At 43.0% G+C, this 27,157-nt stretch overlaps 1 protein-coding gene across 3 annotated transcripts; it reads right to left on the minus strand.

Moving 5' to 3' along the window:
• Positions 1–2,461: 2,461 nt before the first annotated feature.
• On the minus strand, positions 2,462–27,157 carry RNPC3 (RNA binding region (RNP1, RRM) containing 3). Of its 3 annotated transcripts, XR_012849997.1 has the most exons (16): positions 26,937–27,157; positions 26,744–26,791; positions 24,927–25,042; positions 23,371–23,454; positions 22,352–22,463; positions 18,824–18,892; positions 17,687–17,844; positions 14,964–15,086; positions 13,152–13,267; positions 10,199–10,363; positions 9,076–9,170; positions 8,935–8,993; positions 8,515–8,647; positions 7,029–7,096; positions 6,253–6,348; positions 2,462–2,592 (listed from the first exon to the last, which is right to left on the minus strand). XR_012849997.1 is itself a non-coding variant. In XM_075833367.1 (15 exons), exons 1-14 carry the CDS (start codon positions 27,072–27,074, stop codon positions 7,034–7,036), a joined length of 1,479 nt encoding a protein of 492 aa, XP_075689482.1. In that variant the 5' UTR covers positions 27,075–27,157; the 3' UTR covers positions 2,462–2,592; positions 7,029–7,033. The 3 variants fall into 3 exon arrangements, 2 of the variants coding, with proteins under 2 accessions (XP_075689482.1, XP_075689481.1); XM_075833367.1 differs by lacking the exon at positions 6,253–6,348; XM_075833366.1 differs by lacking the exon at positions 2,462–2,592 and having other exon boundaries at positions 4,740–6,348.

Here is a 27,157-nt window from a genome sequence, read left to right on the forward strand (position 1 = left end):
GTGCGTAGAAGGTGCACCAGGAGGGAACCTTTGCGGTCTTAAAAGAACATCATGGAATTTGCCCAAGAATCCCTAAGTAAACACCGGAACTTCTGAAACAATGGGACAGATTTACTTATATTATCTAAAATAAAGTCAGCATAAACCTAGGGGAGGCAGGCAGAAGATGCGCCAAATTTATCAGTGATCCACGCTGTGTGATAAATATGGTATGTTTGGTTAGACACTTACGCTACCTCTTAGTTTATTTACTTTAGACCAGTTTTTTTTACACCACAAATATATACTTTGTGGACAAAAGTTTGAGACTCACCTCTTAAAGGGAATGTGTCGGTAGATTTTTTTTTTCAATTAGTATTTGAGTGATTACACATTGTTTTAATTTTTTCACAAGTCAGGAAATATGATAAATTAGATTCTAATTTATAATATTTCCATGTGCTGGGCACTAGAGGGAGCAGTTCCCAAAATTGCAGCATGGTCACGGTGGTAAAGCATCCTCATTGATTTATGCTGCAAATTTTGGGTGGACACACTCTCCTATTGTGTCCTCACACAATCCCCCCTCCCTTCTTCTGGCTAGTGCCAGGAGAAGGAGGGGTTGGAATCTTCAAACCTCCTACACTGTGCGCCGCCATTTTCTGAGCGACTGCAGTGTAGGAGGATTAGATACAGTGCTCAGCAGACAGTATTACACGAACATAATACACACATCATATACATGAACATAAATTACCTGCTCCTGTTGCCGCCGCCTCCGCTGGCCTACGCTCCTATCCCTTGAGCCTGAACATATGGCCGGAAGCCGCGACCGGAAGTCGTCATCTTACGGTCCGGCAGCGGCTTCCGGTCCACATGAAAATGGCGCCGGATTTCGCTCTGCGAACGAGCTTCGTTTTGGTCTGTGTGGGAGCGGCGCATACATCGTTCCCTCACAGACGGCGTACGCTGCAGGGAATGGAACGGCTCCCGTTCGCATTCTCTATAGGGTTGTATGTGGCGTATTCCATCTCCGTATGTGTCGTTAATCGACACAGATGAAAAAAAAATGGCAGCCCCCATAGAGAAGTAAAAGTTTGAAAACAGTAAAAATTAGAACGGGACAACACTAATAAATAAAAAAAATAATTACATTTTACTAAAAGCAATATAGTAAAAAATAAAAAAAAAATAAAAAAAATCATGACACCATCCCTTTAATGATTGAACTCAGGTGTTTCATTCAGACCCATTACCAGAGGTATATAAAACCCAGCACCTAGCCCTGCAGTCTGCCTTTACCAACATTTGCAAAATAATAAAATTCTAAAGAGATCAGAGTATTTTACTGTAATAGGATGTCACTATTGCAACATGTCAGTTTGTAACATTTCTTTCCTCCTAGATATTCCACAATCAACTATCATTATTGTAAAGTCAAATCTTTTAAGAACCACAGCAATTCAGCAGACCACGTAAAGTTACAAATCGGGTTTGCAGAGTGCATAAACGTCACCAACGCTCAGCTGACTCAATAACTGCAGAGTTCCAAACCTGGCAGTAACAGCGGCACGAAAACTGCGCGCCGGGAGCTTCATGGTATGGGCTCCCATAGCCGATAAACTGCATGCAAGCCTTACGTCACCAAGTACAATGCCAAGCGCTGGATGGAGTGGTGTAAAGCCGCCACTAGACTCTGGAGCAGTGGAAATCGGGTTGTTTTTCCAGGGATGGCCTAGATCTTTTAGATCCAGTGAAGGGAAATCTTAATGCTTCAGCATACAAGACATTCTGGACAATTGTATGCTTTCAACTTTGTGGGAACAGTTTGGGGTTCAGTGATTTTCTGTTCCAGCCCCAGTGCACAAAGCAAGGTCCATAAAGGCATGTTTGGGTGAATTTGGTGAGGAAGAACTTGACTGGCCCACACGGAGCCCTGACCTCAACCCTCTCATCATACATCAGTATCTGACCTCACAAATGTTCTTCTAGATGAATGGGCAAAAACTCCCAGACACTGAAATCTTGTAGAAAAACCTCCCAGGAGAATGGAAGCTGTTTTAGTTGCAAGGGTGGGACCGACTCCATATTAATGCCTATGGATTTAGAATGGAATGTCATAAAAGCTCTTGTAGTGTGTAGGTGTCCAAAAACGTTTGTCCATAAAGTGTATCTCTGTACTGTCCATTCATATATTTGTACATTGTAGTTATAATCGCCCTTAAGCCGTATTTTTGCCAAACTGAATAACCCAAGTTTGATAACCCGCCTTAGTACTGCAATTCACCCATTCCCTTAATTACCATGGTCGTCGTCCTCTGCACCCGCTCAAGTTCAGCTTTGTCCTTATATACAGCGAATTTCAGACTAAATACTGATTCATGTGATGTATAGATATACAAGTCAGTATACAATTAATTATCACTGACCTATAACCGGATAGCCCTCTATTAAAGAACCAGTACAAAAAAAATATATCACCTTTTTGTTAAATAAAATTTATTTACACAGTAAACAAAACAAGGTATAAAAATGTACAATCCAGAATATTTCTCACTGATGTACCCTGGGGTCCAATGTCCTGAAACTGCGCCAATCCCAAGATAATTTCACCTGGAATACGAGAGAGACGTTAACTGTGAAGTGAAGATCCTTGCCTGGCCTGCAAAATCAATACGTGCAAGTAATTTAAGAAACTTTTACAGAGACAAATCCAGTATAAAGGATCATTAAGTCAGTCCCAGGTACAAGGTCCCCAGTCAGTCCTCATACATAAACTAGAATAGGTCTCTCTGGTAAACAAGAATGCTTTGTACATATGACCCAACAGATGTTTGTAGGCCAAAAATTCCTACATGCACAAAACAAAACCTATCCAGTACTGATTATAGCAGTCAAACAGAAGTGGGCCACGTGTAGCGGTCAAAAAAGTTGTATTCATAAAGCCGACATTTATGGCATAATCTTGGGATATAACATGAATGACAGGTGGTGGACCAGCAATGGGGCACCCATCTATCTGGAAAATTAGGTCCCTTATCCATGCCATTGTCTATATTTGGATTAACCCCTCAAGTTATGTATGTAATAATTTGAAATACTTATTCACACTTTGATTTCTTGCAACAATAAGCAGGTTCCGCTGAGCATTAAAAATCAATGTTCACCTTTGCAACATTCTATATGCAAGTTGCCAAATGTTGTTCAAATGGCCTTTATCTTGTACTAACCTGACTTGCAGTTTACTTTGACGCTATTTTTTTTTTTTTTTAGCTGTATGGAATATCGCAGTCTGAAAACAACCCCCAAAAAAAACAAAACACCTCCCATTCAATTTTTTTTTATATATCTATCTATATAGATATTTCAAAAGAAGATCTTGCAGCAATCCAATAGGTGATAAAAAATGTTTTTAGTTTATTCAGGCAACATCAGAGAGTGCAACGTTTCAGTCCTGCAACAGGACCTTTCTCAAGCATGCTTAACCCCTTAATGACCAGGCCATTTTGCACGTTAATGACCAAGGATCACAGTCGCATTCCAAGAGTTTTTTTTTTTATTCCGTCGACATAGCCGTATAAGGGCTTGTTCTTTGCGGGACGAGTTGTATTTTGTAATTGTACCATTTTTAGATGCTTATATTGAAAATAAGCAGCTATTCCAGCATTAATTTTCACGTTATAAATTTACGCCGTTTACTATGCAGCGTAAATAACATGTTAACTTTATTCTATGGGTCGGCACGATTACGGGGATACCAAATATGTAAGGGTTTTATATGTTTTCCTACGTTTGCAAAATAAAAACACTTTTAGAAAAAAATGTACTTGTTTTTGCATCGCCGCATTCCAAGAGCCGTAACGTTTTTATTTTTCCGTCGATGTGGCCGTGTGTGGGCTTGATTTTTGCGGGCCAATGTGTAGTTTTCATTAGTACTATTTTTGGGTACATAGGACTTATAGATTAACTTTTATTTAATTTTTTTATGGGGGAATGGGAGAAAAGAGAATTTTGCCGTTGTTTTTTGTGGACGCCGTTCATCCGGCGGTTTAATTAATGTGTTCATTATATTGTTCAAGTTGTTACGATCGCGGGGATACCATATATGTGCATGTGTTATTTGTTTTGACACTTTTACTAAATAAAACCTCTTTTTGGGCAAAAAAAAAGTATTTTTTTTTTTTTTTTTAACAAACTTTATTTAACCGATTTACATTTTTTTTTTAGTCTCACCAGGGGACTTCACTATGCGATCGGCTAATCGCATATATAATGCTTTGGTATACTTAGTATACCAAAGCATTATTGCCTGTTAGTGTAAAACTGACAGGCAATCTATTAGGCCATACCTCTGGCATGGCCTAACAGGCATTTGCTGAAGGCAGACTTGGGGGTCTTTGTTAGGCCCCCGGCTGCCATGGAAACCCGACGGCGACCCGCAATTTCTTTGCGGGGGTGCCGATGGGGTGACAGAGGGAGCTCCCTCCCTCTGTTGAACACATTAGATGTCGCTGTCACTATTTAATGGGTTAAACTGCCGGAATCTGAGCGCGCTTCGAATCCGGCAGTTGCAGCAGGAGCCAGGCTGTGTATAAAAGCCGTGCTCCTGCCGCTGATCGCGTGGGTACAGTGGCAGTACCCGCGCCATGACAGGACTGATATATCCGTCCTCCTGCGCGAACTAGCAGCTTCAGAGGACGGATATATCCGTCCTTCAGTGTTAAGGAAGGTCCTATTGCAGGACTGAAACGTTGCACTGTCTGATGTTGCCTGAATAAACTAAAAAAATGTAACTCCTATTGGAGTGCTGCAAGATCTTCCTTTGAGTACTTTATATAGTCCAAGGATCAGGACTACTTGCTGGGCACCCTGCCATTTATTATCCTGTTGTGAGTGCTGCTGCTCTGCTTTTTTTTACATATATATCCTCCACTTCTGCCTTCTCAATTATTTTAGACACTGTACTCAGTACAGATATTGAAAGAGCTCTAATGAATAAGAAAAAAAAAATCACTTGTTTTTGTCCCGTAACTGGGGCTGTTTTCTTAAAGGGGTTGTCCACTACCAGCCAATTGATGATCTATCCACTGGATAGGTCATCAGTATTTTATCAGTGCGGGTTCGACACCCGGACCATGCACCGATCAGCCGCTCCGGTGGTCTGCGGGCACCGGATATTATTGCTCATTATGCAAAGTACGGAGCCGGAAGCAGTTGGCTTCATATATAGCGTAGCGGCCGTGCTGCAGAACTGCAGCTCTGCTCCTATTCACTTGAAAAGGGGCACAGCTGCCGTACTGCAGCTCGGCTGCTATTCCGTGGCCTGAGCCATCTGCTTCCAGCATGTACGACAGATTCCCGGAGGCAGCTAAAGCAGTTAAATGGTGCGGGGTCTTGGTGTCAAACTCCCACAGTTCATGTACTGATGGTACATAGGTTGTCCGGTAGTGAACAACCCCTTTAACAGTTACTGGGTGGGTAAATGATGCATAAAACACACCCGCTAACCATTACCACAGCTGTAGCACACAAAAAAACACATACTCAAAACTACAACCTCAAAAACAAAATGGCATAAAATGACAGCATCGGTACGAGATTGGGAAAACACCACCATTAATACAGTCTAGCTAGCCTTAAAGTAAATGTTCCCTTTTAATAAGGGTTTGTCTAGGATTAGATAAAGGGGTTTGCTTCTTTCAGAGTTCGCATCACCCCTCTGCATGGCTGTGTCTGGCATCACCGCCTATTCACTTGAATGAACATGAACGGGGATACCAGAAACCGCCTACGTACAGATGTGGCACCAATTATGGAAAAAAAAACTAGGACTTTTTTATTTTTATAATCGTGGACAACCCCTTTAACACTGTTTTGAGATAAAACATTCTGTACGGATTAATTTCTTTATTTTTTAGAAGTGTAGGAGCTTCGTTGTTCAGCTACAGAGCTGTAAATCCCCTGCGGAGTGTTAAAGATTTGAGTCTGTCTGCAGCGGTTATAAGAGGGAAGGTTAAGCGCTTACTCCCCCTAGCTGAATGCAGTCAGAACATTATCATCTAACTTAGTCTTTGCAAGGGTTTGGAGCTTTAAATGGAGCGATTTTAAAAAAATAAAAATGTATTATATATTAAGAAATTACTAAAAATCGGTACAGGACTAAAACGTGGTTATACAATGCATGTCCTCTACTTTACCAAGTAAAAAACGTACACAGAAAAGCAAAATAGCAAGAAATGCATTGAACCTTAAATAAAAAGCACTGGATCTTACATCTGTTGCTTGTGCGGGGCTTAAAGTACTCAATCGTAAAGGATACAACAGGAAAGGATACACTTTTTTCATGTCAAACAGCAGTTACACGGCCATCTTTAAAAGGAGAAGAATAGCAACTGTTTTGAGTGCATGGTCTGTGCTCTTGAGAGAAGACATAATACACACTGCAAAGTTGGATTGGATCATGGCTGCCCTAGAAGAAAACTACTTTTTACAGCTACAGTGGTTGCAATGTATCAGTGACAAATTCAAGGACAACGTCCTCCCATATTAAAGGGGTAGTCGTTTTGCGGCAGCTGTTTGAGGTGCACAGCCTGCCATCTCTTGGAAGGGTCCTGTGCAGAAACGCGCATACAACGATAAGGAATATAGTAATGCTACTATATTCCTAATGTAAAAAACTTACTTTCGAATGCCTCAGGAGCCAAGGTGACTTCGGGATGGTACTGGAATTATATACGGACATGAAGTGTCCCAGCTGAAAAGATTGGCAACACCGTTTTCAACTATATTTCATCTATAGAATTTAATAAACCTATATGATCTAGATATCTGTCACCTTTAAAAAAAAAATAATCCCTTTTTAATTCATTGGTAATCTTTGGGTTTTGAATAACTGTATAATTAAAATAAAATGTCCTTGATCTTTGAACGATTTGTATTTCTTGATAAAGACTTCTAACTTAAAGAAGAAGTCTTTGCTATTTTAGGTATCCCTGAGATTTTGCCGTGATTCGAGTGCACGCTATCAGGACCCGGCTTGTATAACTTACCTTGGCTACTTTCGCTTGGCCCGTGTTTTCTCGGCGTTAGGCTTTGGACGAGCAGATCGTGCAAATTGCTGGTATTGACTTAAGGTAAATAGCGCTGAAGTAATTGTACAGAACCTTTTGCTGATAGAAATTAATGTAACAGTTACGACAGCAGGATACGGATATCCATCAATGCACTCCCCATCTCTATTACAACAATCCTCTTAGTTTTCTGTTACATAATACTTAGTTTCACAAGGTTTCTGTACCAATCTTACCGGCTTACATAGATTTTTATCCAAGAAAGCCAAGGCAACAAATCATTGTAGAGTTGATGCCATTCGATCTAGTGATTGGCTGGCATCACAGAAGTCGGACTTCTGCCGATTGGACATTGGTGGCATAAATTAGTGATATCTATCCTAAATAAAGAAGCAAAAGGCACGGCGCCACATAGTGCAGGTCAATCAGACTAAAAATAAATGTAAAACGTAGTTAATGTGCTCACCACGTAGTAGTTGGTAAAGGCAATAAATAACTCCACTGTGCTGCTGCCAGGATCCAAAACCGGTGAAAACGAATGATCACCGCTAATTGAAGCATATGAAGGAAGAAAAAAGGAGGATCCTATAGGGCGCTGCTGCGTGGTTGTGGTGGAAAGTCAATGAAAAATAGAAGATAAATAATAATAATAATTATTTATTGAACAATAGGTGGCTACGTGTTTCAACACTGAACTAGTGTCTTCCTCAGGCCATTAAAAACATATACAAAAGGGTTCCTTATATACCCATAGGTATTAGACAAACAAGAGTCATGACGTTCTAATTAACCTCTTAACCTCTCCCACCTCTGACTCTTGTTTGTCTAATACCTATGGGTATATAAGGAACCCTTTTGTATATGTTTTTAATGGCCTGAGGAAGACACTAGTTCAGTGTTGAAACGCGTAGCCACCTATTGTTCAATAAATAATAATTATTATTATTTATCTTCTATTTTTCATTGACTTTCCACCACAACCACGCAGCAGCGCCCTATAGGATCCTCCTTTTTTCTTCCTTCATATGATATCTATCCTGGGACATTCTGTTTAAGCACAAATGGTTGAAAACAGTGGAGTATTGCATAAAGGTCTAACTGCAATATTCGCACTTATAAGGGCTAGCAACGTGTGACATAATAAACCCATGCAGGTGGTGGTGATGTCGAAAAAATAGTTGCGTAATTGGTCCTATCTTGTTAGTGACAATAACTCCAGTAGTATGAGAAGTTCCAATGGAAATGGTATAGGCCCATCTACTAATTTTGTCACACTGAAGTTCCTTTAATGAAGAAGTATATTTTCCCATTTGTAAAGGACTACGGAATGTACAGATGATGCCAAAGAGATCAGTGATCTCTTCCTAGCTCTCAGGGAACATCTAAAACCCCCTTCCTATAACAGGGACACAACAACAACTAATAATTTACAAAATATAAAATGACAACTTTCATGAAAGGATACAATGACCATTGGTTTGTCAAAAAGTACATATCCATGGGTGTGTTTCAAGGCTTTTGCTGCCACATTTTCATTGGGAAAGCCTAAAAAAGCTTGTCCCTTCATCCGGCCCTCGGTCATCAAACGAATGTCGAACCTGCAATTTCAGGATTAGGAAACACAGATAGATAGATGGTATGAGTTGTTGGCTTATAACCATTTCCAGGCAGAGATTAGGAATGTTGTCAACTAGAACAAGCACCTGTGCACTTTGTGAGAATAAGGTTTAGATCTCCAATGTGTATTACACTCTGATATGCATAATATATACATATATACATTATATATATATATATATATATATATATATATATATATATATATATATATATATATATATATATATACACACACACACACACACACACACACACACACACTTACATGTTTTTTTCAGTGTCAGATGAAAAGTCAATAAATTTCCCAAACATAAACTTCAGGTCCTGTTGAAATGAAAAACTAAATATTATAGGGGGAAAAGGGTATATTGAGAGTTAAACACGAAGACCAAAAAACTCAACATACCTTTTCTGTAACTTGCTTTGATAAATTTTTCACATAAAGTCGGCAATTTGGCTCTCCAGGCTCATAGTTCTTGAAAACAGAAAGCTTACGCATTTCTATTAAAAAAAAATTAAAAAATGTAAATACTTTATTTGGAAATTACTACAAGTGATTTGCTCATATGGATCTCACAGAGGGGTTCACCATGCTGAACAAAGAATTGGTATCTAGGGCTGTGTGATTACTTCAAAATAGAATACCCATAAAAGTCTATACTGCCAATGCACATTCTGGTAAAACATAAAATAAATATATATCAATTTATAGATCTCCACCGTTTAAATGTCAGATCCCGCTGTATAGACACTAAGCCCAATCCTACTGAAGTGACAGTAAGCAAATAATAGCACTCTTTTTTTATACAATAGTTTCAAATTGTATTTTTTAACTATATAAGGCTACATGCAGGCGACCGTTTAGGAGTGCGGCCCGTAAACAACGGTTCTGTTGTACGTTTCTGCGGTTTATGTGTCAGTCTGTCCTCCAGATCTGTATGTCTATATTACATGCATGCATCCGCAAAAAAACATAAGGCAGGGAATTATGTGAAAAGCTTGCCCCAAACCCGAGAAGGTCACATGATCCAGGTCAGCTAGCAACTCATCCACCAAACCCGAGAAGGTCACATGATCCCGGTCAGCTAGCAACTCATCCACCAAACACAGACGGCACACGGACAGCACACACATGGCATCAGTGTGACGTCCGTGGTTTTCACGTCGCCATAGATTTGAATGAGCTTTACCGAGCCGCAAATGTATAGGACTTGATAAGTTTTGCAGCCCGGGCCCACAGCCCCCACACGGATCATTGAAAAACACAGTAATGTGCATGGGGCCATGGAAAAAAATATGGTTCAGTGTGCCATCTATTAAAAAAAACGGATAGCCCACTGACTAAACCTAGGGTCGTGGGCATGTAGCCTAAACTATATTTTGGATACAATATAAAATTTTTGATATTGATAAAATAGACTAAAAAAACAAGCCTTGTAATTCATTCAAAATGTGGGACTTTCTCCAGAAAATGAAGTTCTTTTGAACGATCATTGGACAATTGAGAATTGTCAGTAATTCATATCTACCTTCTTTAGAAACCCTTCCCTTCTCCAGCTCCCTCCTGGAAATAAATTCCTTTGGCAAATCATCATCTTCTTCCTCATTCTCCTCCTCATCCTTGGGCTCATTAACTGGATAGATCTTCCCAAATCCAAAAACCTCTTCATCTTCCTCAGGTGTCACTTTGTTCTCTAAACATGAAGTAAAGGTTACAGGAAATAATGGAAGTTATCATTGAACTTGTCAAATTATTTAAACCAAAATTGCGTAAGCATCATGATGAACATGGAATAACCTGCAAGATTTCACAAAACTCATTACTAAAATAAGTTTGATATCCCAATAGTACTACAATATTAGATTATAAGATCATCTTTTTAGAGAAGTGCTTTACGATCAGAAGTAGACTACTGCAAGTTTATTTTTTGCTTTCTTTAGGTATCCCTCTTAGGGTATTTATTGTGGTTCTGCATTAGACATATACAAAACAGCTAATGTAGAGGCCAAGAACACAGTAGCTGATCGCTTCTCTGGATTTCTGGTCATGGCAATATTATATTAAAACTATGGCACCACTGCTTCATTGTTTGTAAGATCCGATACAGAAATGATCATATAAAATTGAAATCATTCATCTATCTGGCCTCAATAGTAGGGCCACATGGATTTGAAAGGTGTAGTAGACTTAACAGTAGTAACCAGTGTCAGGTAGTTGCTGCCAATGCAAATGAAATCATGGAATTAATTAAAAGTGGTTTAGATGCACATGTTAGGACCATAGTTTTGCCTCTAAACAAATCACTAGTCAAAGCGCACATGGAAAATTGTGTCGTTTTGAGCACCAGTGCTTAAAAAGGATAAAGCGGGGCTGGAATGGGTGCAGAAGTGGAGCGACTAAAGTAATTAAGGGAGAAGGGTGGATTGCAGTACACAGAAAGATCAAACTTGGGGTTAATTAGTTTGGAAAAAAGACGGCTTGGGGGCAATCCAACCACTGTGCACACATCGATGGACAGTACAGAAATCTCTCCAATGATCTAATCATAACCATGACCAGATGACATCCACTACGTCTAGAGGAAACAAGGGTTTTATATCCTCATAACCACGTAAATAAAAAACCTGGAGAGATATCCAGCAAATATGAAGGAGGCTGGTGGAAGGAAGTGGAGAAGCGCAATAGTGATACTAGACTCACTTGTCGAGTATATCCTCACTGTGTGTGTTGTACTTAAAGAGGCTCTGTCACCAGATAATAAGTGCCCTATCTTCTACATAATCTTATCGGCGCTGTAATGTAGATAATAGTGGTTTTTATTTTGAAAAACGATCAATTTTGAGCAAGTTATGAGCAATTTTAGACTTATGCGAATTAGTTTCTTAATAGACAAATGGGTGTGTTTTTACTTTTTTACCAACTGGGCGTTGTAAAGAGAAATGTATGACGCTGACCAATCAGTGACCAATCAGCGTCATACACTTCTCTCCATTCATTTTTAGCAGTGCTCTCGAGATCACGCTGTGCTGTCACATACTCACACATTAACTTTACCGAAGGGTCTTGAGAATCAATAGACATCGCTTCCAGCCAGGATGCGATGTCTATTCACACTCCCGACACTTTGGTAAAGTTTCTGTGAATGACAGCACAGCATGATCTCGCGAGATCACGCTGTGCTGTGTGAGTAAGTCCCACAGAAACTTTACCGAAGTGTCGGGAGTGTGAATAGACATCGCATCCTGGCTGAAAGCAATGTCTATTCACTTTGCCGAGCAGTGGCAGGCAGCATATTCTGCCCACAGGGAACTTCAAGGACCGAGTTTTTCTGTAATAGTTTTCCACTCCAATAAAGACTTTATTCATATACTCATGGTCCATAATGATCCTATCTCAGCCTAATGGTGCCAGCGGATGTATAACCACCCATCAGTGGAACCTGTAACTGCTTCAAAACAGAGAAACTAGGTCCCTGAAGTACCCTGCCGGCAGAATCTGCTACCACTGCTCACTGCAGAGGCGCCAACAACTTCTATTGGCGTTGTTGGAGCCCAGGTCCAACGTAACTTGCAGAAACACCTCCATGTTCCAACACAGAGGTGCCACTGATGCTTATCTAGGCTCAGTTTTGCAGACTACAGAGGACCCCATTCAATAAACTCAAAGTAAAGCCCACAGAGGACATGCTCACTGCGGTTCTCCTCCGACGGCTCCTCTAGCAAGAAAATTTAAGGTGAGCAGTCACTCTATTACGTCAGTCGGCACACTTACCAAAAATACAGGGGGAGCACACCTATACCCCTCTTTTTTTCCCAGTGATTTAGCACTTGGCTCATCCTATAATCATAGCCAGGGGTTCTTTACTGTACGTGCAATGAGACCATAGACCTCTGTCAGAGGATTTAGTGATGATTCAATTGCTGAAAAAGTTCAAGTACAGCCTTAATGCTGTTTTTGAGTGTAATGATATTGAAGGTTATGGCAACTAGATTCTGGAGGATGGGTCGTTGATCTAGTAAAACATTATGAATCCCATCGTTACAGCCAGGTTTTTCTCCCTTATTGAGAGAAGTGGCAACTACCTCATATGGATTTGTTCATTCCCCTGTATGAACTATAATGGAATAGGTTGAATTAGATGGACTTATCTCTTTTTGCAACTATACTAACTGTTAAACTATAAATATTGAGGTCAAAGCGGAAAAAATAAAAAAATACAAAAAGTATTGCATGATCATTGGGGTCAGGTTTTCTTCCTCTATTGCAGTCAATGGGGAAAACTCCATAGAAATATCAGGGATTGGCGCAGGATTCAGTATGAAAATCGCAGGTGGACGCAAAAACATAACTCTTTACTATAAAGAGTGAAGGTTTTCTAAAATCCTGTTCACTAACCAATAGCATCTGACCAGTATGCATTTAGTAGCGAGAGATAGCCAATGTTTTTTTTTTTCCGTCTGACATCCTACCAACTTGCTTACCATCTGTAGCTGTGGCTATGGCTATGTCAGAAGGAATGTGAAGTTCCATTTTCTTCGGCCCAATTACACATGGCTGCTCAAACACCTCAGAAGGCAGTAAAGGCGCATGTGGATGGCTGGAATCAAAAAGGATTAAAACAATGCTTATTAGAACATAGTAAATAGAAATTCACAGCATTGTTTCAACAAGAGGTTAACGCCTAATTTAATGTCTCTGAATTTTGAGATGTGTCATACATGTAAATAAAATTTGGCAGGGAGGCAATAGTTAAAAAGAATGTGTCATCCAAAAAAATACCAATTATTTAAATCAAGTTTTTATGTTAAAACATATTTTATGAATTTTTGGTGATTTTTTACTTTTTCTGTGTCAATAACTATATTGAAAAAAATCTTGCAGTTTTTACTCTGGCCTCTGACCTTCACAATAGACTGACCCTTCCTGTTCTGTAGAGATCACTTTTCAGCAGTCATCTCATTATCATCACAGGCAGGATGGACACAGCATCCCTTCTACCCCTTACTGCGTAATGACCTCCGCACAGGTCACAGAGAATGCCTAGAAAACCCTCCCATAGAAGTCAATGGATTCCCTCCTGTTCTCAGGTTCCTATGACACAAGTGGCTGCTGTAAAGAATATAGCTAAATGATGTTAACAGCAGCTCAGGCACGATGGCTGCCCCTATAATTATTTTGCAGAAAATAGAATAAAACAAATCTACAATCAGAAAATATAAACAGATTAAAATAAAAAGATTATCTTTCCCCATCTGCTTTCAAATCAGGGAAAAAAATAATATAGGTGAAACATTCCCTCCGGTGAGCGTTGTGCCGCTTAGTTTCCGATATACAGACTGAAGACTTTCTATTGAGCCTGTATACCGCTCCGAGGAAAGCCGTTCAGAAACTACGCAGCAAAGCGCTCACCCAAGCACCTCGGACGCTTCATTTTAGTGATCAATGGGGGTCTCAGTGCTCGGACCCCCTCCGATCAAAACTTCTGACATGTCAATATCACACGTCGAAAGATTTTAAAACGTTTAGTTTAGATTTTAAACGTTTAGTCTTTGTGGGCTTTATGCAAACGTAACATTCTTCTATTAAAATACGATAGTACTTAAAAGGAATCTGTTAGCAGTTTTGACCCTTTAATGACCGTGCTATATACAAAACGGGGTGAGAAGCGTAATCATACTTCTGGTGTCGGCCATGCGAGAAATCTACGTTTTAATGTCCCCAGCACCGAAAACAAAGTGCCACGGAGGCGACACCTTCATGTTCAGAGCTCTTCACTGAACGCTGCCAGCCCCTCCTCACAGGGTGACGACTCTACCGTCCAATCAGGAGACCAATCACTCAGAACATAGCGGGCACTTGCAGCGCCATTAAAAGGTGGATTATTCGGGGCTCCAGAGTGCAAACAGATTCCCTTTAAAAAAAAAAATGTTTACGTTTATACGTGAATAAACCTTGATATAATAAAAAGTCTAGTATTTTTTTTTTCTTATTTTGGGGGGGGGTTTAAAAAGGCATTTGCACTAGTTTGTGGAGTAATAAAGCTGCAAAATATGGCACACGTTATGTTTGCTAAATAATTTGACTTTTCACTCCTCTTGCCAATTTTGAAGGGAGGAGAAAGCGGGCGAGCATAACGGAGGGGGTAGCAAGTTTCAGACAAATGTTTTAAAGACAGAAAATGGCACAAATTGTAGCGCAAATCTACGCATGCTGATAGCAGGGCATATATTTACATTTTCTGTCTTTAGGATGCAAGAAAATGTCCAATATCAATTGAGCTGTCAATAACTCACCTGTGCTGTAGAGTAGGGACTGTTATGAGGTCCTTTAGCTTAATCTTTTTCCGTGGACGAGGTTGTTTTTTAACCCTTGTTCTCTTAGGAAGCAGATCTGCCAGCTCTTTTAGACGAGCAGTCCTAAACACAGAGACATTGCAAATTAAAATTATGCTCTTTTTAGGGTTACAGCCAAAAAGATTACTCAAACCTAGATACAAGACTGGTAATCGGATTGATAGCAAAACTCAGGCGTAATGAAAGGGAGCGTAAAGAGTTCAAGTCACAGTCAACCCCTTTAATCTCAGAACTCCCAAAGCAGATGCTGCGGCTGCTAGAGAAAGATAGTATTGCATGGTGGCTATTCAGATAAATGGCCGTCCATATAATGCCATAGAGTGTACCCTAGGGCTGGGCAATTAAATGACAAGTAACCAAAACCGAAAATCAGCGCAATTAACCAACGCCATCTTGGGCATTTTGGTTTCCCCTATCCCCCCCCCCCCCCCTGGTTTCAACTGTCTCTTCGTCCTAAAGAGTGCGCAGAGGCAGCTACGGGGGGGCCTTAGACCGCGCGCAGAGGCAGCTACGGGGGGGCCTTAGACCGCGCGCAGAGGCAGCTACGGGGGGGCCTTAGACCGCGCGCAGAGGCAGCTACGGGGGGGCCTTAGACCGCGCGCAGAGGCAGCTACGGGGGGGCCTTAGACCGCGCGCAGAGGCAGCTACGGGGGGGCCTTAGACCGCGCGCAGAGGCAGCTACGGGGGGGGCCTTAGACCGCGCGCAGAGGCAGCTACGGGGGGGCCTTAGACCGCGCGCAGAGGCAGCTACGGGGGGGCCTTAGACCGCGCGCAGAGGCAGCTACGGGGGGGCCTTAGACCGCGCGCAGAGGCAGCTACGGGGGGGCCTTAGACCGCGCGCAGAGGCAGCTACGGGGGGGCCTTAGACCGCGCGCAGAGGCAGCTACGGGGGGGCCTTAGACCGCGCGCAGAGGCAGCTACGGGGGGGCCTTAGACCGCGCGCAGAGGCAGCTACGGGGGGGCCTTAGACCGCGCGCAGAGGCAGCTACGGGGGGGCCTTAGACCGCGCGCAGAGGCAGCTACGGGGGGGCCTTAGACCGCGCGCAGAGGCAGCTACGGGGGGGCCTTAGACCGCGCGCAGAGGCAGCTACGGGGGGGCCTTAGACCGCGCGCAGAGGCAGCTACGGGGGGGCCTTAGACCGCGCGCAGAGGCAGCTACGGGGGGGCCTTAGACCGCGCGCAGAGGCAGCTACGGGGGGGCCTTAGACCGCGCGCAGAGGCAGCTACGGGGGGGCCTTAGACCGCGCGCAGAGGCAGCTACGGGGGGGCCTTAGACCGCGCGCAGAGGCAGCTACGGGGGGGCCTTAGACCGCGCGCAGAGGCAGCTACGGGGGGCCTTAGACCGCGCGCAGAGGCAGCTACGGGGGGCCTTAGACCGCGCGCAGAGGCAGCTACGGGGGGCCTTAGACCGCGCGCAGAGGCAGCTACGGGGGGCCTTAGACCGCGCGCAGAGGCAGCTACGGGGGGCCTTAGACCGCGCGCAGAGGCAGCTACGGGGGGCCTTAGACCGCGCGCAGAGGCAGCTACGGGGGGCCTTAGACCGCGCGCAGAGGCAGCTACGGGGGGCCTTAGACCGCGCGCAGAGGCAGCTACGGGGGGCCTTAGACCGCGCGCAGAGGCAGCTACGGGGGGCCTTAGACCGCGCGCAGAGGCAGCTACGGGGGGCCTTAGACCGCGCGCAGAGGCAGCTACGGGGGGCCTTAGACCGCGCGCAGAGGCAGCTACGGGGGGCCTTAGACCGCGCGCAGAGGCAGCTACGGGGGGCCTTAGACCGCGCGCAGAGGCAGCTACGGGGGGCCTTAGACCGCGCGCAGAGGCAGCTACGGGGGGCCTTAGACCGCGCGCAGAGGCAGCTACGGGGGGCCTTAGACCGCGCGCAGAGGCAGCTACGGGGGGCCTTAGACCGCGCGCAGAGGCAGCTACGGGGGGCCTTAGACCGCGCGCAGAGGCAGCTACGGGGGGCCTTAGACCGCGCGCAGAGGCAGCTACGGGGGGCCTTAGACCGCGCGCAGAGGCAGCTACGGGGGGCCTTAGACCGCGCGCAGAGGCAGCTACGGGGGGCCTTAGACCGTGCGCAGAGGCAGCTACAGGGGGCCTTATACTGTGTGGCATTATACTGTGTGAGGGTCAGTGTCAGGGGGTATGTTATATACAGTAGTATACAGCAGGCTCAGGATAAATATTAATTCAATGGCGTAGCATGCAAAAAGGTTGTGGTCTAAATCAATCGTAATCGAGGTTGCATGTTCAATTAATCATGATTTTGATTTAGGTCATAATGGCCCAGCCCTAGTCTAGCCCCTTCTATGACTCATATGCCCTAATAGGTAATTCGGACATTGCATAAGAAGAAAGCTGTCAATTAGCGGCGGATGGGAGAACGCAGCTCATGAATATATTGGACTCAAGGCACATCAACTAATAAACAGCAAGTTTAGCCAAACTACACCATATTCACACATAAAAGGCACAGCTGGAATCGGCCTGCCTCTACTGCATGTTGCTCTCAGAGAGGGCAGCCTAAAGTAAGTGAGAGATTCACTTTAAATAAAAGCTGCATACTAAGACCGTATTATACAGTCTCTAAACTTTCACTTACAAAAACATCGTTCAGCCATGGTGACCTATTGCTTTAAGATGACTTCTAGCATTTTTGGACCCACCTGTCTTTTTCCTCCTCATCAGCACTTTCATATTCTGACTCTTCTCTGCTAGAAACATCCATATCATAATCATCATCCAACTCTGGCAGTGGAGGGTTCTCCGGGAGATCAGGTGGGACTGGAGGGTATGGTGATGGCATTGCCAAATAGTCTGCATACTGCATCAAAAACATCATATTGAATGCATGAAACAAAGCCTGACTGTAAGCAAGAGTCAGCAGATCCAAGTGATAATATAAATTGTATGGGGGCGGCTCATTATTCCCCAGTGCCTTCATTTCAGGGAATACATATCGACCATGTTGATTTTAAACATGCCCAATCCTTTGCTTCCCTGGGAGATAAGTGGTGCCCGAGACGTCTGGCAGACACTTATACCGCTCTTCGCATGGCTATAAACATGCAAGTTCTGCCAATCTGTTTTATGAAGTGTCAGACAGCTGTTTGCCAAACTAACCAACAGCTATCTCAAGTGTGTGGCCTGCTTGATGGGGTTTCACACCATTAGAAGTGATGGCATATCGCTAGGAGATGCCATCACTTCCTGATCGGTTGGGGTGCGACTGCCAGGTTCGGTAGGGGTCCCAGAGGCCAGACGCCAACCAATCACCAGTGTTAAAATCCTAAGGCTTTTTCGCATGCCCGGGTGTTTCTTATGGCCAATTTGCACCCGTGTGGGACCCGTTTTCACAGATCCCTCATAGGCTTGAGTTTTATGAGGGATCCAGGAAAACGGACGAAAATAGGACAGGTCCTATTTTTTCCCAGGCCGTTCACACGGTCCATTAAAAAAAAGCTGTGTGAATAGCACCAATAGACATGCATTGATTTTAATGCAGGCGTGTGACAGACGTTTTTTTTTAACGGCCGTCATCTGCCCGATTATCCCTGCCGTCTGAATAGGGCCTAATACTACATTGTGAGTTTACCCTTGCAAAACCACCAAAAAAAGTATGAAAACTAAAATTGCTATTCTTTTTGTTACCATGCAGCCCTGTAACACCGAATTCCATAGGAATAATCTAGAATTTTTTTCCAAGGACAATTTTTACATAAAATTGATAACATTGACAGCCAAACCACCGTAGCCTCCCTTCCCATTTAGTTGCTCACCACTACAGCAAACCCCATACTCACCAAGGGAGGCTGTGCAGTAAGAGGTCCAAAGGGGGCTGGCAAATTCATTTTATTCATTAAGTGTAACACCTTAAATAAAACAAATGTAATTAAAACCTATGTTATGTCCTACGTCTTAGGCAAGGATCACACGGTGCGTTTTTAGCATGCAATATTTTGTTTTGGTAGATAAAATCCCACGTCTCTCAAAGGGAGTTCATTAAACAAAAAAATGCATGCTAAAATTGCAACAAAAACACACCATGTGAACCCAGCCTTTCTGAGGCCCTTAGTTATAGTTGGCTATAAAGAAACAAATGAAAAAACAAGAAACAGTTTATGCGCATATTGCCATCAGCAGTCGGCTTTCATCGGGAGGTCATTATTTTTTATCGGTGTTCAGTTCCTTTACGTCAGTGGTCTGCATCCTGTGGTTCACGAGTTTTAACCCAAAACGCTATAAAAACCTGCAGACAGTCGAGGCAACAGCTGGAAAGCCCCAGGTTGGAGAACACAGCTTTATGCCCTCTGCAGTTATTGCTCAATGGGCAGCTGTTGGCGTCTACAATTCCTGCAGTTGCCCAGTCATTGCATTTGGATTTGCACCCATGTACAGAAGAACTAACAGAAGGTGGACACTTCAAAATGAAAACCTTTAACATTTTCAGGAGGAAGACATTTTTAGCTTTTCCGTTTGTTTTTCACTCCCCGCCTTCCAACAGCCATCACTTTTTTTTTTTCCGTCAATCAAGTGGTGTGAGGGCTTCTTTTTGCGGGAGGAGTTGTAGTTTTTATTGGCTCCATTTAAAGTAGCATATAATGTACTGAGAAACTGATAAAAAAAATAAAAATTCTTTCCTGGCTAAAATTGGAAAAAAACTGCTATTCCTCCATTGTTTTTTTGGGGGTTCGTTTTTACGGCTTTCACCGTGTGGTAAAAACGACAAATTAACTTTATTCTGAGGCTCAAAACGATTACGGCGATACCAAATGCATATCGTTTTTTTTTTATATTTTACTACTCGACTGAGCAGTGCGAGGGCTTATTTTTTTACAGGACGAGCTGTGGTTTTTATTGGTACCATTTTTTTTTCTTACACATTTTATTAATCCCCCTAGGTACAATATACTGCAATACTAATGTATTGCAGTATATTGTCATTTGAACAGGCTTCTGTTAAGCCCTGCCAGAGGCACAGCTTAAAGAGGCTCTGTCACCAGAATAAAAATGCTCTATCTCCTACATCAGTTTATCGGAGCTGGAATGTAGTTACTAGCAATGTGCTTTTATTTTAAAAACAATGTTTTTTAACAAAGTTATGGCGTTTAGAACATTTATGCAAATGAGGTCATTAATGCCCAACTGGGCGTTTCTTAATTTTCAACCAAGTGGGCGTATGACAAAGAGGTGTATGACGCTGGCCAATCCGCATCATACACCTCTCTGTCTTACACCCAAGCTAGATTCACTGAGCAGCGTGATCTCGCGAGACCGCGCTGTGACGTCACTTCCGCCCACAGGTCCTTCATCCCTGCGTCTGAAGACAACATCTTTCGTCTCCCTCCAGGCCGATGAGAAGTCCCAGTCGTCGGATCAGTAGTAACAGAAGCAGCCTGGAGGGAGACGAAAGATGTTGTCTTCAGACGCAGGGATGAAGGACCTGTGGGCGGAAGTGACGTCACAGCGCGGTCTCGCGAGATCACGCTGCTCAGTGAATCTAGCTTGGGTGTAAGACAGAGGTGTATGATGCGGATTGGCCAGCGTCATACACCTCTTTGTCATACACCCACTTGGTTGAAAATTAAAAAACGCCCAGTTGGGCATTAAGGACCTCATTTGCATAAATGTTCTAAACGCTATAACTTTGTTAAAAAACATCGTTTTTAAAATAAAAACAACACATTGCTAGTAACTACATTCCAGCGCCGATAAACTGATGTAGGAGATAGAGCATTTTTATTCTGGTGACAGAGCCTCTTTAAGAGAGGCAGAGTGAAGGAAGAAAAGCACCGGCACCCCGCAATCACGTCGCGGGGGTGTAGAGCTGTCGAGGGGGACTGATCCCCTCTAACGCCTCAGATGCAGGGGTCGTGATTGACCGCAGCATTTTAGGGGTTAAACGGCCAGAATCCGCATTATCGCTGTTCCTGGCCATTAGTCCCAGGTGTCAGCTGTAATACACTGCTGACACCCACAGCGTATGTAGCGGGCTCAGCGCAATGAGCTCGCTCCATACATCAGCCCCCGCACCAGGAAGCGCTATTACGTTGTGGTGCGCAAAGGGGTTAAGGAATGTGTAATCAGAAAATGACCAATTGTTCATATCAAGTTTTTCTGTTAAAATTATTTATGAATTTTGGGTGATTTTTTATTTTCTAGATTACCAGCTATATTAAAATATATATATATATATATATATATATACATATATATATATAAAATCTTGCCGTTTTCACTCTGTCCACTGAGTTTCCTGTTCTGTAGAGATCATTTCCTGTTCTGTAGAGATCATTTCCTGTTCTGTAGAGATCACTTCTTAGCAGTCATCTCATTATCACAGGTAGGATTACAATGACCGGTAAAGGTCTATTTACACAGGCCAATAATAGATTTGTACGAACGCTCGGTTCTGAAAATTGCCTTATGTAAACAGGGCAAAAAACAGCCGATGAACGAGCAAACGCTCGTTCATCGGATGAAGGTATCTTTTATGCGGCCATAGAAATGGTCAGCAGCCCATCTGTACAGGGAGATGAGCTTCCGACATGATGCAAATGCATAGGGACGTTCGATCGTAGTAATGATCGTTCATCCCTATATATAACCAATCAGGCGTTTCCGCACGTATTTTCTCTATGTCTTCAAAACGTGGCTACAAATCAGCACTCGAGGACTGGAGTTTTGTTCTAGTTATGAAGGCTTAAAAGGTAAATAAGTACTGAGAGTGGATTCAGACATTTCCCCTATTTAGTTTAAAAAAATAAATTAAAAAAATAAAGCAACGAACAAGTCTCTACAAATGTATACAGAGGCCCAGTACAGCCATTTTTACACAGCTGCAACATCCCTATGGCCATGTGCAGACGTCCCGGAATTGTTGCAGGAAAATCCACACAACATTTTTGCAAGATAATAACGTGGATTCTGCTGCAGCAAAGCCAGAACCATTACGTGGCAGGATAGAACAAATTATTTCTCCTCTACTGAACGTGGATAGTGTTTTCTAAACTTCATTTACATACATTAAGTTGTAGTTTGTTGTGGATGATCAGTGTGGAATTCCCAGCAAATCCAGAACATCTACAGGATGGCCTAAAACGGACTACAAAGCCGGGTTCAGCTTCCATTGTGCGCTTCAGCAACAAAGTAAGTACCGGAGGCGAGTTTTACAAATGCCACCAAAATCCCATGCTAAACTAACTTTTTACTGGCGCAAGCCTGTATCCACTTGGGCACCATGATTTCCATGCTGACTACAGAAACAAACATATTTATTTCACAGAATGGCAAATGTCTCTTTCTTAAACACACAAAAAAATAAGACTTACCTGCACATAGAATTTGGGAACACTTGCTAAGGCATTTGCAATGTTGGCCAATACGGTGCTTGTTGGAGGAGGGTATAAATATTTGAGATTGGATCGGATTGGAAATACAAGTCTGAAAAGAGAAGTGAAAAAAAAAAGCCAATTTTTAAAAAGTTTAGTTAAACTGAACACACACACACACACACACACACACACACACACACACACACACACACACACCTTAGTGGCTTTAGTGTATAGATATTAGAAGTAGTGCAGAAAAACCGCTAGGATATGCCATCACCTTGCAATCTGTGGGGATACAACTGAAGGGACAGTGCGTTCTTTTTCACCCGGTTTGCTGCGGCCACCGGGGTGGACAAGCGGTGTACCTTTACGCAGCGTATCCGCCCCTTGTAAATCCAGCCTTAAGGTGGTATTCTCCCCTAGATGCAGTCCTTCAAGCCGTGCCTTGCAGAGGCACTATATGGCAGCACAAAGAGTACATACGTGTCCATGAGGATCCTAAGTGTACGCTTTCAAAGAGTTACCCCCCCCCCCACATCCATAACCTCCTCATACACAAATTACAATGTAGATACATATATTATAAAACCAACAAGTAGACAATAAAACCTTTTAAAAAAAAAAAAAAAAGTTCTATTGGGAAGCATTTTACATTGTACACATTGCTGTAGACCAACCAAAGACTACACCGGAATAAAGCCAGTTCTCACACCTGCCAGATCTACATTATCTCTCTGTACACACAAACTTGTATAACCATTCAAAATCTGACCTTACATCTCTCAACTTGGACAGAGTTTTATATAATTACACTTTTAGTGTCACGTGGTGGTGTAAAAAAGCTTTCCTACTCCTTAGATAATATCTATATTACACCGAGACATATACAAACTTTCCCCATAACTATATGAAGCAAGCTAGCCACAACACAAGACTTTACTTTTTATCCAATAGCCATGTCAGGACTTCTTCAAGCACAACGCACATCCATCCAACCATCTATGATCACAAACCCATGATTAGGTGCGATTCCCCGCTCAATGGAGACTTGGTCTGGAAGTTTTGAGTCTTTACTGTCATCTGCTTTTTCTCCAATGCTGAGGGATGCAAAGTAAGTAGAAATAAATAAGAGGAGATAGAAATAAATAAAACTAGATGTAGTACATATTATTAATGCAGTAGATTGTGTAACTCTGAGTAGGTTTGTCTTTTCTCTTTTTAAAGAGGTTGTCCATTACCGGACAACTGATGACCTATCCACCGGAGCGGATAACCGGTGCGGTGTCCGACCCCCACAGAACATGTACTGGTGGATAGGTCATCATTTGTCCGGTCGTAGACAACCCATTTAACCCTTTCGCTGCCAGGGAGGTATGTAACATGTCATGATCACAATGCTAGCTCCCACTAGAATATAACCGCTAGCTTAGCTGTCAAATTATACCAGCGGTGCAATACTCAGAACGGCACTCGCCGAAGTTTGGGTGCAGGATGAAAGTTTTACTTCCTAGTTAGAAGTCTGTATTATAAATACTGATGCAAAATACTGACCCAAATATTCAAGTGTAAATGAGGCCTAAGGGAGGCGTGTGAGTGGGGGTAGCTGAAAGTGACAGCAGGAAGAAAGAACAGTCTGATACGGTGACCTTTCCCGCTGTACAGCCTCCAGTAACCCCACGGGTGTCATACATGAACTTTTGTACATGTTTTCACCCCTGTTACCAAGAGGATATGTGCTCTCTGATTTAAGGTGGGGGGGGTCTTTATTTTCTCCGCTGAAGGGATGAGAAGACGAGAAGTTGAACATTTAATGACCCTGTGAGACAAATCAGACATGACTGGTAAATAGACCAAAAAAGATCTGTGTGTAGACCGTTATTAGCGGCACGTATGGTCTATGCACATCCTGAACTTTTATTTTTAGGAGGTATTGTGCATTTAAGGCTTGCGGCAGACTTAGCCACAAACATGTATTTTTTATCATTTAAGTGTTATGCTTTGATGCAAAATTACCGATCAGTGTAAAGCGCTGGGTGGCATTTTCACAGTGTGGCAGATGTCTACTTTTAGAAACGATATGGTTATGGGGGTGCAATATGATTTTTTATTTCATAATTCAGGTTTTGTTGGTGTAAGTCAACAGTGTGAAAATTGACCGAGCAGCAAAATGGTTAAAGGGTTTGTCTGGTTTAAAAAACAAAACACATTTTCAAATACCCTATTATGTGCCCGTTCAGGTTCCTCATCTATAAGATAGAGCAGACTGCAGCGACACAGATATCGCATCTCTCCATTTTCGCGGACAAAGCGCATGCCTCGGTTATCTCCTGAAGCCCATAGAAAGCGAATGGAGAAGTAGCCGAGCATGCGCTGTCCCACTCCACTCACATAGGGCACTCTGGGACCCTCATCTAGATCGGTGGGGTCTCAACATTTGCACCCCCATTGATAAGACATTTATCACTTATCCTGTGTATAGGTTATAAATTATCAGGATTGAAAAAAAAAAAAAAAAAAAACCTTTATTGAATTGGTTGAGTACAATAAATTTTGCAGAAGGATCACAAACCTCTTCTTTTTCTCAGAACAGGCCGGCGGGTCAGGTAGGTGAACATGATCCTCCTTGGCATATTCGACAACAAGAGTATGACCGAGTACTTTGAGCTGGTGAAGCACCGAAAGAGCCTGAAAATTGAAAAAAAATTAAACCTTACAGGAAACCTTCACAAACTTAGGCACAATGCACGCGACCGTATTTTTCATCAGTAATTACGGACCCATTTATTTCTATTGGCCACGGACATCTTACAGTATTTTTACTGATGTGTGTCCGTGCTGAAAAAATTATACAACCGGTCCTATTCTTGTCAGTAATTACGGTACGAACTCTCCCATAGAAGCCTATGGGAGTTTCCATAAATACTGACGGCTAGAGATGTGCGTCCGTAACCCGTCCGTATTTACAGAAGCGTTGCTAAGCTACATGTTGATGACATGAAGCCTTCCTCTTTTTTTTTTTTACGGACTATTAAGCAAACCTGTGGGGGGTGGGTCACAGACCCACAAATATATCATTTTAGATTATTTTTATGGTGTAATTTAGTGCAAAAAGCGGTTTCAATCATTTTCCAGACTCTACTGCATCAAAAACTAAGAAGACATATAGGGACAGATTGCAAATTGCATCTGACAAGTTTATAAAAAAAACGTACAAAAACCCACAGAATAAAACGTAACCTATTTTCGCATCAAAATATAAAAACTGCACCCAAAAACGTATTTTAAAAAAATAAAAATAAAATGACCTGCGTTTACGATGCAGATTTTTGGCACCAAATTCCGCACCATGTGTGTGTAGCCTTAGGCCGAGTTCACATGTTGAAGATTTGGTGCTGATTTTTTTTTGTGGATTTTGTAGCGGATTTGACACAGATCTCACCCTTTTACATTGCAAAGGGTAAAATCTGCAAAGAAAATCTGTGACAGATCCGCGATGTGTTAACTCGTAAACGTAAAACGAAACTGAATAGCTGCGGATTTTCCATCTGGAATTGCAGACAGAAAATACGCAGCGGAGTACAGTAGCAGCACGGTGGGTGATTTAACAAATGCCATCCCCACGCTGCGTAAAATATCCATCCCGATATTTACCTGCGGTGCGGTTTTTCCATTCCGCAGCACGTCAGTTCCTGGACTGAATTGCTGGCTGCTAAAGATTAGCCTGGCTGCTGCATTAAAGAGGTTTTCCACCTTCTGACAACTGATGACCTATCCACCGGATAGGTCATCAGTATGTTATCGGTGCAGGTCCGACATCCGGACCTCGCACCGATAAGACGCTCCGGTGGCCTGCGGGCACCGGATGTTGGGGCACATAATGCTATATACGGAGCCCGGAAGGAGTTGGCTTTGTACATAGCATAGCGGCCGTGCTGCAGAACTGCTCCTATTCACTAAGCCAACTGCTTCCAGCATGATCTGTGCGGGGCCCGGGTGTCGGACCCCCACAGATCATGTACTGATGACTTATCCGGTGGATAGGTCATCAGTTGTCAGAAGCTGGAAAAACCCTTCAATGAGAGATTGGAGAGGGGAGAGTTTAGAGCCTAGAAGACCGATTAGTAATGACTGAGGGCTTGTCCACACGTAACAGAATTGCTGTATTTTTTTACTGCAGAAAATGGTGCAGATTTTTCTTCTTTTTTTTCCCAAGTCTGTGAGATGGTGGCATCTCCTCCGAAAAACGCAGCAAAATCCGCACCATTTTCTGCAGTAAAAAACGCAGCAATTCCGTTAGGTGTGGACAAGCCCTTATCAGCAGACAGGAAAGCTCATACGCAGGTCAGATGATCCCTGTCGGTCCAATCAGCATTTAGTGGCTCTTACCTTTGCAGCTGCATATTCGTTTGAATAAGTTGCAAACGCCACATTTTTCTGAAATAAAAATAGAACAATAAATTACTACCGCAAACATCAAATCCCGCTGACATTAACCCTTTCATTTCCCCCTCACCCTGCATGCTCCCAGTTCACATTCAGCGATCACGCGCTCTCTGTACCACATTACGGTGTCTCTTACCAAGCTCCCGCGAGTTCTCCCGGAACATAATCGAACGTTTTCCGCCCCGCTCTTCACCAGCAGCACTCTTTGCTCCTCTGGACTTAGCTCAGCCGGGAGATGCCGAACCAGCAGCGTCTTCCTCCTTACAGAATCCATCCTTTCCTTACTGTAGTCTAACTTCCGCCAGAATGCGGGAATCTTCCCGTGCGTAGCTCCGCGAGATTTCCGTCACGTCCGCC

Source organism: Rhinoderma darwinii, chromosome 7 (genome assembly GCF_050947455.1).
Source record: "Rhinoderma darwinii isolate aRhiDar2 chromosome 7, aRhiDar2.hap1, whole genome shotgun sequence".
Classification (NCBI taxonomy): domain Eukaryota; kingdom Metazoa; phylum Chordata; class Amphibia; order Anura; family Rhinodermatidae; genus Rhinoderma; species Rhinoderma darwinii.